The sequence below is a fragment of the Podarcis bocagei genome (genome assembly GCF_964188305.1).
Source record: "Podarcis bocagei genome assembly, chromosome: 3".
NCBI lineage: Eukaryota > Metazoa > Chordata > Lepidosauria > Squamata > Lacertidae > Podarcis > Podarcis bocagei.
Genome location: NC_138127.1, coordinates 37,262,881 through 37,275,864, shown reverse-complemented (window position 1 = coordinate 37,275,864; position 12,984 = coordinate 37,262,881). Strand labels below are relative to the sequence as shown.

The window sequence follows — 12,984 nt, the reverse complement described above, 5'->3', positions numbered from 1 at the left end:
ATACATGACATGGTGGGTAGGCTTAAGATATAATAATAATAATAATAATAATAATAATAATAATAATAACAACAACAACAACAACAACAACAACAACAACAACAACAACAATAATAATAATAATAATAATGTAATAAAAATAATAACTCCCATATATTATTATTATGTTGTGTATTTTTGTGTTGTTATATTGTAAACCACCCAGTGACCTTCAGATGAAGGGTAGTATAGAAATTCAATTAATAATGATGTGCTTTTAAAAGCATTGTAAATGTAGCTGTTACTATAGGCCCATGTTCTTGCAAATTAAGGTGGCAATACATTAATTGAGTAAGTGTAACAAAATATAATAATGAGTTTTCATGTTTGGAGAACGGATAAGTAAAAAGAAAGAAAGAAAGAAAGAAAGAAAGAAAGAAAGAAAGAGACCCACATAATATGGCCCCATAATCCAAGTATGAAGGATAGCTAAATACAGCCGTTGGCAGAGGCAGAAAAATAGATTTACAGTAAACTGAGTGTAACAAGAGCCTCTTGGGATTTACAGAACAATAGCTACAATAACTGCTGTATTGAACAATGAAAATCCACATGACTGCAGGGAAATAGCAGTTACTTAATAAAGTAAAACAAAACCTAATAGCTCTATGCAGAACTGCAGCTCAATAGCAGCTTCCATAGGAGAGTCAACTGTTAGGAAAAGAACTGGCCAGTGCTGGAAAAATGGTAATGGTCTAGACAGGCAATGACCTGTGCAGCAAGCAAGTGAACTACATAAAGGCATGAGAGGTCATTGTAACCAGAGGAGCAGAAACAGATATTGAGGTATGGCCCAAATGCATAATTGGTCAAATGAAATAGGAGCAGCTGTATTCAATCTGTCATATGAACGAGCCTTTTGGCTGTGCACAGAGCCTCTTCACTTCTCTCTTTGTTGAAGTAGGACAGAGGTGAAGAATCGGCGGTTCTCCAGAAGTTGTTGAACTGCAGCTTCAATCATCCCCAGCCAGCATGGCCAATGGTAGGGATAATGGGAATTCAGCAACATCAGGAGGGCCACAGGTTCTCAACCCCCAGGATGGGAGAGCAAATCAGGAAGTCTGCCATTAAGTATAGATTCACATCACATCAGAACCAGGAACCTATGGTTAACAGCTTTAGAAGAGGATATGGTGTAAGGAAAAGAGGCTTACTATATAATTACCCCCCCCCCCCAAAAAAAAGTAAGTGGGTATCAGGGATTCTTTCCCTGGAGGCATTATGACGATGTGCCCCATGCCAATGGGTTTCACATTATTTTTTATGAGAGGGAAATGCTGGCGTACAGAATGGGGGTTGGGAAATATTCTTTGTTTTACCAAAAAGGAGAGAGAAGCCCTGAAGAGATGGGACTGTGTCTTGTGAAAGTTACTGATTACAAGTATCGCTAAAACCTTAGCCTAAGCAAAATGGTACTTTAGAAATATACAGCATCACTGCACTGTGGAAAAATTTTCTGGCACAAAAATAAGTATGAAAAACCACTTATCTTTCCAATAAAAGAACACACACTTCACTTGTCTTTTTACAAGCAATGTGCAACCTGTTGCTGTTTATTTTTCTTGGTCTGGCAAATCTACTAAATTATCCATAGGTACAAATATTTAATTGTAAGGAAAAAAACCAAGGTAGCTACCTGTAGAAGTGAAATACATACATGATTTTTAAAAATAAACTTTTAACAGCATACCAATATAGAAAGAGCAACATTAGCATATTATGTTACAGCAAGTATGAAGTGTAGAAAAAGATTAATTGCATATAGATCTTTTTCCATTCATTAATAATCACTCCCATACAAATGGAATCTGTCTTAAGTCTACTAAAACTAGATGCAATGGCAAAGAGAAATTGTGACCTTAGATAGGAATTCATCAGATGATGTGTGCTCCTTAAAAATAATTATTGTTTCTTGCTCTTTTCAGAGCAAATGTTTGATTTAATACTGGCATTTTTAATGTAAATGCTGCTTTATACTTACAGAAAAGATACACGGCTTGCAGAAGTAATATTTTAAATGAAACTCAGGGTGATAGTGGAATATGGAATGCATGTCAAGTAGATAATCACCCGCACTGGTAAGTCAGTGTGCGCCAGCTGCTTCCCACTTCCCACCAAGCATGTGACTGTTGGCCAGACTTGCTAATTATTTGTCAATGGGCATTTGGCAACTGGCTTGGCCATTACCTGACAGGAGGCAGCTGGCTACCTGCCAAAAGCCTAGGCCTGCTGGCTGCATGATAAATTAATGTTTGAAGGAAAATAAGGGGAGGAAGGCTTCTTAATTCACCTACCTGTGCAAATGACTTCCCCAACTTTCCTTCTTGAGGGGGCTGTCTAAGTGTCTCTGCATTAAATACTTGGCTCCACAACTCATGTTTTCTTCTAGAATTACCTTTTAAAGAGAAGCTCATTCTTGTCACAATGAAGGATCTAGGTAGCAAAAAAAGATCTGACAGAAAGAGCATTCTTGGGTGTAAATAGCTGTTTGCAGAAATCAAACTGAGTGGACTTTAGAGTGGAATTTGACTGCTCAATATCAAAGCAAGACACCTATAAACAAAGAGATAACACAACTTCAATGTTTATTATGTGCCAAAGAACAGGATACTTGTTGGGAATGGGGCATGGGTTTCTCACTAATCAAACAATAGGAACTCATTTTTTTCTGAATCCAATAGAAATCCAGTTTTCATATAAATTTACAGAAGCTTATGAGAGCACACTAGTGTTCCAGAATAATAATCCTCCCATATGCAGCTAGGTACATCAGTGCAATGCTCCATGCCTCAAGCCACGGCGAGTTCTCATCTCTATTACCTAATTGCCAAACACATCACTACTTTATCAAATAAAATTTTAATGACACTCAGCTCTGATCTGGGAAGTTTTAGAAATTACTTTGCAGCACACAATAATGTTTCCAGAGATGCTGCTGGGACCCTGCCAACATCTCAAGAGAGAACAAGAGCCAAGTGCCATTTCAATTCCCAGTATGCTTACTTAACTTGCTGGCACGTTTTCACTTCCTGCTATCGATAAAGTAGACAGATATAATACTACCCTCAGATCATGTCCTACAAACATCTTGGATGGATGTGTCTTCTATCTTATTTTTCTTTTACAGCACTCTGACTACAAACATATCCTGTTTGCAGTAACATGATAAATACTGCTTAGACCAGGGGTAGACAACATGGTGTCCTTCAGGTGTTTTGGAACTACAACTCTTGTAATCCCAGACTGGCTGGAGATGATGGGAGCTGGAGCCCAAAAGTATATTGAGGATACCATGTTGACTCACCTTGACTTAGACAAACACAACGAACTCCATAATTGTGAAAAGCATTCTCAACTGCTCCCCACTGGCTATATGTATTGTAAGTGCCTATATATATACTTAAGTGCCCAAGAAATTTGACCTAAGCAACACAGATAACTAAAGAGAACATAATTAATCTGAACAGTTCACAAGTCTTATCAATAGGCACTCTTTCCTGTTTCTAAAGAGAGGATATTTGTATCTGTTTTCTAACTTAATTACCAACAAAAAAAGTCATGATAGGCTATGAAGCATCTGACGTATGGTAGAGGGAAGCATATAATAGAGATATCTGCTTTTCCACTGTGACTCAGTGATTCAGGCTGTCAGAGGACTCAAAAACTGTTGTTCTTCACATGTATCTGTTTCTAATGTATTCTCGATACAGGAGGATGTCTTCTTTTCCCAATGGCTGCATGATGCCTTTGCCAGCCTGGATGTGAGCATGAAATATCTCAGTAGATTTTCTTTCTACTTTAGGAGGCTGGACTTCATAAATGTTGTCTTGGGAGAAAGCAGAGATGTGTGTTCTGTGAAAAGTAAATTAAATAAAACTAGCATTAAAATACAGAGAAACCATAAAAGAGGAGGGTAGGCATGAATTCTATATACATCACCATTGTAGGCTCAGAGGATTCCATGCCATTTTGCATTAGTAGGTAAGTTAAGTTGATAATACAATAAAGGGGAAAATCCTGAAATGCGATAATTTCTACTAGGATTTCTAGTAATAAGCACTTATGATCTATAAAACACAATATATTTTAAACTGCAGGTAGACTGTTTTATTGCAAAACATTGTTGAGTGTTTAATTGGTTGGTATCTTAGCAACAATGTGCTGCATCTAAGCAGAATGAAGAGTCACCTTTTGCCAATAAAAAATACAGCCCATGTTCTGTTTTATTATTAATCTGTCATCACCTGTACCATATTTCTCCATGTATAACATGCCCCGTGTACAACACGACCCCTATTTTGGGGGACTCCAAATTAAGAGAATGCGGGGAAATTGCCCAGAGTTGTTAAGCTTTTTTGGGGGGAGAATTGCCTAGTGTTGTTGAGCTTCTTTTTTTGGGGGGGGGGATTGCCGACACTCGCTCACCCGCCTGACCGCCACTGACAATCACACGCCTCGCCGACAACAACACTCGCCTGCCCGCTCACCTGTCTGTCACTAGGTTTCAACCTGAGAAGTTTTTTCTTTCTAAGAATCACACAGCTTTATAACCTCTAACTTCCAGAGATAGATTTTCTCTCCCTTCAAGGGATGGTGAAGAAAGGGGAAGCATTGTTGTGACAGTTTTCTAAGATACATTAGGTGGCAAACAGCGTCTCTAATGGAGATAATTTAGCTATGGTTGATGGAGATTCTGTACATATTTAAAAACCATTAACTATTAAACATTCTGGATCCAATGAATATTGATCAGCCTGCACAACAGCAAATTTGCACAGGATTTTTTTACATTGATGTAAAAGGTGTCATTCTCCTTGGTCCTCCCACTGCCTTTGACAAAGGCGCTCCCACTCTTGCATAACTGCCTTCATGCTATGGAGCTCCACGATTCTGTCCTCAGCTGGCAATCCTTCTACCAAATCATTATTTCAATGTTTTCATAGGAGGAAACTCAGTTATTGGAGTGGTTTAAAAGTCAATTCCTCTTTCCAAGGAATTCTGGAAACTTCAGCTCTGTGAAGGGAATAGGGGTCTACTAACAACTCTCAGCACCGTTAACAAACTACAGTTCCCAGGATTTTTTGGGGGAAAGCCATGAATGTTTAAATTGGTATGGCACTGGTTTAAATCTATAGTGCAGATGGGGCGCATGCCGAGGTCCCTCAAGAATCTGTTCTTAGCCCTCTGATTTACTTTCTATATATTTAATGTCCCTAGGTGAGATTATCAAATCCAAAGGCATTTAGTATCACCTGTATGTAGATGATACCCCCCTCTCTTTTATCTCTGAACTGTTTGCCTCACTCCACTCCAGCTTCTCAAACTGAATCTCTGATATTTCTCCTTAAATATTATTTCAAACTCAGTATTTCTCATCTTTCCTCCCATACTTCCCTCTCCTCTTAAACTTTCCTTATGAATGTAGAAGTTTATTACCCACCCTGGTAATTAGCCATGCCTTTATCTTTTACTCCTTTCTCTCATGTGTTGCCAATGCTCAGGCCATTTTAAAGTTGTGTCACTTCTTTTACAATATGATTGTGAAAATAAAGCCCTTCCTCTGTGTTCCTTTAGCATAAACGTCTCTCTGGTCTTCTGTTATCTCACAGCTATCTAGTGCTCTGTTGTGAAAAACATTTACCTGTCTCGTCACTTAAATCTCTACAGTGGGTTTCTATCCACTCCCACATCTACCAAGGGTACCTTGTTCTTGCTTTCAAATCCCTGATGGCCTTGTCCTATTTTTATCTCTCTGCTTTTATCTCAATAAATCGTCTGTGACCTTTCCTGTTTTTGTAAAGACTGTTCCCTTTATCCTTTGCTGTTCTGTATGCTAAGAAATGCTTCCCAGATCATCTGGACAATCCCATCTGTTACACCCTTCTAACCCACCCTCAAAACCCACCTTTTCCATGGCACTTTTAGCCCTAGTTCCCATGCCCTACTGCAACCGAGTCTGTAACTAAACTCAAATATGAAAACCCCCAGCACATTGCCTTCCTCTGTTGTTTCCATTGTACTAACTTTAGATTGTAAGCTTTTTGGGGCAGGGAATTATCCCCCTGTATGCTGTAAAGCACCATTCACACTGATGGAACAATATAAGTAAATAACCATAACGTAAGAACTAAAGTGTCTGCAAAGAAGCCTCTGTGTACTGCATATGCCAGTGAAGAACTGTAAATTATGGTTATTGTTTCCCCCTTAAGCCAGGCATAGGCAAACTCGGCCCTCCACATGTTTTGGGACTACAACTCCCACCATCCTTAGCTAACAGGACCAGTGGTCAGGGATGATGAGAGTTGTAGTCCCAAAACATCTGGAGGACCGAGTTTGCCTATGCCTGCCCTAAGCCAATGTCCTATTTTTCTTACATACCACTTTGATTTTACCACTTGTCTTATATAATGCATATAAAGCAACAGTCTCTGAAAATACAAAGCCTAACTAAAATATACAAAAACCACTGTGAAGTGTGAGAATAAGAGAGAGAGAGAGAGAGAGAAGGGGATTTGGAAAAGGGGCATTGAAAGAGCATGAACCGAAAAATAAAAGACAGCAAGTACTTACAAGTTTATAACCCCGTCTAAGTGCTTACAACAAAGTTGTTGGTGACTCTTGTCGTGCTTGTGTTGACTGTGCCCCAATTGAACAAACCTATGAATAGAGGCAGAAAAATCACAATGGAAAAAGAACTTTCTGAAATAAAGAAAATAACATGTCTTTTGCAGCTATATAGGAGTCATACAGTTTGAAGTAAGGGACATCAAGTTCCATAAAGGGCAGCTGGAACATACACCACACTTTTTTCCTGACACTAATATTGTGGGTGAGTAATGCAGTAGCTCTGAATTTATTTATTTTTAAAAATCCACTTTGATCTAGGTACTTTGGAGGCCCTTCAAGGCATCTTTTCATTTTGAATCTCACTAAAAGCCTAATCAATTTTAGTCATAGTGTGTTCCTGAGAAGCTCGGTTCAGCTGGCACTTTGCACATGGCCCAGACCTATGTGATTCCTTTAACTTCACTCAGTGAGTGCAAGACTTGTTGCAACAGCACGTAAGTAGCAAGCCCTGACATAGACTGGATTTTTTAACATATTGCTATTTTAACTGATGTAAGCCATCTTCTGTAATACAATGCTTCTTAGATATAGAGAGACTATATTTTTACATAAAAATATAACTGCAGAGTTAGCAAAAGGGCCCAAGAGCTGGTAGAGGCACCATCCCCCGCCTTTCCATGGATTATTATAGACGCCAAAGAAGCCACTGAGGCCTGCACTGTAGTAGTAAGATAGGTAAAGACAGAAGAGGATGAACAAAAGTTGGTAGTGGATCCCTGCATCACCTCCCAGGCTTTAGTTTCAGTCTAGTCTTGTCCACCCCCCTGCAAAGCAAGAATCTTTTGCTGTTCAACAGTGGAACAGTCTCCCTCCTTCCTTGGAGCTATTTAAGCAGAAGTTGGATGGTCATCTGTCATGGATGCTTTACCTGAGATTCCTGCATTGCAGGGCTAGATGGCCCTTGGGGTCCCTCCCAACTCTACAATTCTATGATTTTATGTGAGGCTCGAACCCATGACCTTGAGATTAAGAGTCTCATGCTCTAGCGAGTGTGCTATCCCAGGTTCCCAAGAGCCAGTGTTGGACTGAATCATAGGAAGCTGCTTTATACCAAGTCAGACCATTGGTTTATATAGCTCAATATTGTCCACACTGACTGGCAGGGGTTTCAGTCAGGATTACCCACTGTCCTACCTAGAGATACCAGATGTTGAAATGCAAAGCAGATGCTCTACAACTAAGCTAATAGGGCAGATGTGGGTTCAATTCTCCATGAAGCTGACCATGGGCTAGTCACAATCTCTCAGCCTAACCTAACTCACAGTATTGTTTGAAGATAAACTTGGGAGCAGAGGGAAATAATGTAAGCCACCTGGAGGTAGACCAGGATTTTTGAAAATTATGGGGCTGCTGTGCAGCTTGATATATACTATATATAGATAACCAATGAGCACAATCCAGGTAAAAGGTAAGGACCTTTAAAGATCTTTTGGCTTTCAATACATTGTGAACATTCCCAATGAAACAAGTGGAATTTAAAATGTCCTTAATTTTGTCTGGAACATACACTTTTACTATTCACTTTTTAAAAATTTGTTCCCTGCTAGCATCAGTGAGATAATCAGAAACACATTACCTTGTGTATATGCCGAGATCATCTTCCGAAGGAGATTCTGAGAGGTTAATCCCATATATATCTTTTATAGGCTGTACTACATTCTGCAGCAAAACAAGAGAAATATTAGTGAGAATAAATCTTGGGTTTAAAATTTATTTAAACATTTATACCTGCCTCTTACAAATGCAAGGTGGCTTCCAGACAAAAAAAAGAATGAATAAAAAGACAATACTCAAGAGCAACATTTTTTCAGTTTTTCCAAAGTAAACAACTGCTACTTCATGATAGAGCTGAGAGCTACGTATCAGTATTAAACAGAATTATTCCACTAACAGGGAATTCTAAAAGCAGCGAGAAAATTTTATTTGCCAGTTTTGTGTCCTACTGAAGCATTTCCATCTTGGTACCTCACTATATCTAATGCAGCATCCTGATCTTATGGTGTTCAACCCGATGTCTACTGAAACCCACAAGAGGACATGAGTGCACTAGAACTCTCCCCACTTATAATTCCCAGTAACTGGCATTCAGAGGTATACTTTGTCAGATACTGGAGATAGTACACCACCATGGCTAATAGCCGTTGGTAATATGAACAGAAGGGTGACGCTGTGGGTTTAAACCACAGCGCCTAGGACTTGCCAATCAGAAGGTTGGCGGTTTGAATCCCCACGGCGGGGTGAGCTCCCATTGTGAGGTCCCTGCTCCTGCCCACCTAGCAGTTCGAAAGCACGTCAAAGTGCAAGTAGATAAATAGGTACTGCTCCGGCGGGAAGGTAAACGGCGTTTCCGTGTGCTGCTCTGGTTCGCCAGAAGCGGCTTAGTCATGCTGGCCACATGACCCAGAAGCTGTACGCCGGCTCCCTAGGCCAATAAAGCGAGATGAGCGCCACAACCCCAGAGTCAGTCATGACTAGACCTAATGGTCAGGGGTCCCTTTACCTTTTTAATATGAACAGAGCCACTGACTGGTGGTAATGACTATTAGTGGTCATTACTACAGTGGTGCCTCGCAAGACGAAATTAATCCGTTCCGCGAGTCTCTTCGTCTTGCGGTTTTTTCGTCTTGCGAAGCACAGCTATTAGCGGCTTAGCGGCTAAGCGGCTATTAACGGCTTAGCGGCTATTAACGGCTTAGCGGCTTTAAGAAAAAGGAAACAAACTCGCAAGAACTCGCAAGACGTTTCGTCTTGCGAAGCAAGCCCATAGGGAAATTCGTCTTGCGGAACGACTCAAAAAACTGAAAACTCTTTCGTCTAGCTAGTTTTTCGTCTTGCGAGGCACCACTGTATCATCTTGTTGTAGTGAATTCCATAGTTTAAGTGTGAAGGAGTACGTCCTTCTCAATCTTCTAACATTCAACTGCATCGGTTGATCACATGTTCCAGCGTTATAAGAGGGAAAGAAAAACTGCTCTCTGTCCACTTTCACCACACCATGCACCAGTTTTATACATCTCTCTCATGTTCCCCTTTACTTGCATTTTCCCTAAAGAAAAAAAGCCCAAAATGTTATAATCTTTCCTCTCATAGGAGTTGCCCCTCAGTCATTCCGGTGGCCTTTTTCTGAACCTTTTACAGCTTTACAATGCTCTCTTTGAGATGCACAGTATTTGAAATGGGACTGCACCGTGGATTTTTATAAAGGCCTATTCCACCATTCCTCACAAAGCAGCCAATGAACAAAACAGCTAAACAATATATTTCTAAAAAACCAATTATGAATTTGCTACTTTAATTATATTTTCAATTCCATTTCTAATGATGCCAAACACAAGAACGACATTTTTCACAGCTGCTGCGCTCTAGACAGACATTTTCATTCAGCTATCCACCATGATCCCAAGATCTCATTCCAGTTTAGACCTCATTAGCTTTTATATTAAGTTAGAATTCTTTGCCTCCATGTGCATCACTTTACCCTTGAATTGCATTTACTATTTTAATGCCTAGTCACTCTGTTTGGAGAGATCTTTTTGGAGCTCCCTTTTTGCTCATACTGCTTGAACTCAGGTTACCTGAATCTCTAAAGAGTGCTTCTCCATCCTGCAACATTTAGTTTTAGGTGTGCAAGGCACACAAAAATATTGTGCTATCACACAGAATGGCAGTTGCATGAAAATTCTGAGGACTCTGAACTTAAAATGTGTATAAATATACAGTACTGCATTGTCTGGACTCATGTTAAATTTTTCACGTTCCTTTTAAGAAGCAAAACATTAAATAAAGCTTTCACAATACTATCATCGCCATGTATCTTTAGATGTTTTTGGGGGACATTATACAAAAGTATATTGTCATTTCTTTTCAGGTTCCTGATAACTCCACATTTATGAAATTAAGCTAGTATAAATTAGCTGCAATGCTACATTAGACTTCAATAGCAGATGTGTCAAAGTTACTTCATACTTTAATTTAACCTTGCCATCCATTTTTTTCTTTTAAATTACGGGAACAATTTTTGTTATCTCACAATGCCTCCTTTATTTTCCCGTAAATTCCCTGTGACTCATTCTCCCCACCCGCCCGCCCCGTTGTTGAAATGTGTGAAGGGAGAACGGTGAGTTAGCTAGGCAACTGATCAAGGCAATTCACTGCCATGCTGTCAGAAAACCAGGTGCTTAAGTGGATAGGGAAAAGGTTAAAAATCATGCCAAGTCACCAGCCAAGACAACAGATGAAAAATACAGACAATGGATTGTCTAACTCTCAGGATCCCATCAAATAGCTTTTTTGACTAAAAATTTCCTCCCATACATCCCACTAAATTACCTGGAAATAGAAGAGTAGTGTTGCCAATTTCGCTGTTTGCAGCCACCACCCCAAAACTGGCTACAGAGGGTCCCATGCATGCAGAAGAAGTGTGTCTCATTTGTACAGCAGACTCTTTACATTCAACCCTCCTTATAAAAAACAACACTAAAATACAGTGGTACCTCACAAGACGAATGCTTCGCAAGACGAAAAACGCGCAAGACGAAAGAGTTTTCCGTTTTTTGAGTTGTTCCGCAAGATGAATTTCCTTATGGGCTTGCTTCGCAAGATGAAACGTCTTGCGAGTTCTTGCGAGTTTGTTTCCTTTTTCTTAAAGCCGCTAAGCCGTTAATAGCCGCTAAGCCATTAATAGCCGCTAAGCCGCTAATAGCCGCTAATAGCCATGCTTCGTAAGACGAAAAAACAGCAAGACGAAGAGACTCGCGGAACGGATTAATTTCGTCTTGCGAGGCACCACTGTATCTAAAGGTACTTCACTTGGTACGTCTCAAAACAAGATGTATATTAAACATCTCGTAAGATGTATATTAAACATCTAGTAAGACGACTAGTAAGTCCCTGAGCAGAATTTCAAGTTATGTGGATGGCAAATATATGTGCCACAGGTTGTCCCACAGCAGACGTGTCCTCATCCCATGGATAATCTTGGGGAAGGGACAATGTGGGACACAATGAATGGGAGCTGGGGTAAACATGTGTGACCCCACTCTCCTCTCTTATATGATTACAACTGGGAATTTGTAAACATCTGAAAATAGCTTCTTTTGAGTATCTGGAGCACATCATGCAAGATGTGGGTATAAAGGACAATCCTTTATTTATTTAATTTATATTTTACTAAGAACTCTTCATCAGGGGTCTAGTTAACACAAATAATGTTTTGTACATTGAGAACAAAGAAAGTTTAGACTACAGTGTTATTCCTTAATTTTTGTAAACAGCAGGAAGTTAATTTAATTGATTTCTACTTTAATGAAGCCAGCATTACAAAGTTTGACCTTGATACAGCTTCAATTCCTGCAACTTTTAAGAACCTACTGATTAAAATAACGCAATTTAAACCAGTTTTTCAGCATATTCAGCTATGTGGAAGTGCCAATATTCTGTTCAAGGCTGATTGCCAAAGTACATTAATTGCTTTCACATGGAAATATCAACATTAGACAACTGTTTTCCTTTATTTGAGAGGCTGATTGCAAAGAGATGAATTATATCACTGACAAGCCAACACAACAGAGAAACCAGGAATATAAAAGGTAAAGTTTGAGGGCCTTGAACTCTAGAGGCACAATTCAAAGACTTGAACTACTAGTGCCTGTCCAGTCATGTTTGGACTCATGTTTCTGAGCAGCCACATCAACACCACAAAGTAAGCCTCTCCTGAAAGAGCCTCAAATAAGGTTTGTAGAGGGGCAATGAGGCCTGCTGCCCCCCCCCCCAAGTACATCCCCAAAATGAACACAAACCATTGGACATTAGTTCTCTAACTTGTTGCTTAGGCCTCTGTGTCAAATATTGCTTATTATCACAGAAACAACCCATGGCAATGAAGGAAAAGCATACCTGGCAACTGACTGACTTTAGATAATAAGCACCTTCTTATAGGCATACCAAAAGACTTGGAAAATAATATCCATAAGTAAGTCATTCTTAGAAAAGTGATAATAGTAATTTTGTTTCACTATCATTAGACACAGTAATTATTAAACTTTATTCAAGGCTATGATGAGTGAAGCCATTTACTTTCAGAGACTGCAAGGATGATCTCATTAACCAAGTTTACTTTGGAGTCACAAGAGATTGTAGACAAATTTCACGTGAATAGAAGAGCAAATGGGTTCTCCTGCCCCCTTCCTCCTATCACATTCCCACCACTACATCCCATGTCTTTCTTGAGGGTTCCCTGACCTTCAGGAAGGTTTTTTAGGGTGATACATCAGAGAAGAAAAAGAAGGAAAAGCCTATTGTGCAAGCAGCACTTTGCTC

The 12,984-nt window shown here is 39.6% G+C and overlaps 1 protein-coding gene across 3 annotated transcripts in view; it reads right to left on the bottom strand.

Annotated features, from left to right (window-relative positions):
* Nucleotides 1-2,607: 2,607 nt before the first annotated feature.
* Nucleotides 2,608-12,984, bottom strand: part of FIG4 (FIG4 phosphoinositide 5-phosphatase) — a 58,409-nt gene continuing 48,032 nt past the window's right edge. For all 3 annotated transcript variants that reach the window (XM_081186697.1, XM_081186698.1, XM_081186696.1), the window contains exons 21-23: nt 8,243-8,325; nt 6,610-6,696; nt 2,608-3,891 (exon numbers count right to left, since the gene is read on the bottom strand). In XM_081186697.1, coding sequence (XP_081042823.1) covers nt 3,714-3,891; nt 6,610-6,696; nt 8,243-8,325 — 348 coding nt within the window. In that variant the 3' untranslated portion in view covers nt 2,608-3,713. The remainder of the gene's footprint in view (nt 3,892-6,609; nt 6,697-8,242; nt 8,326-12,984) is intronic.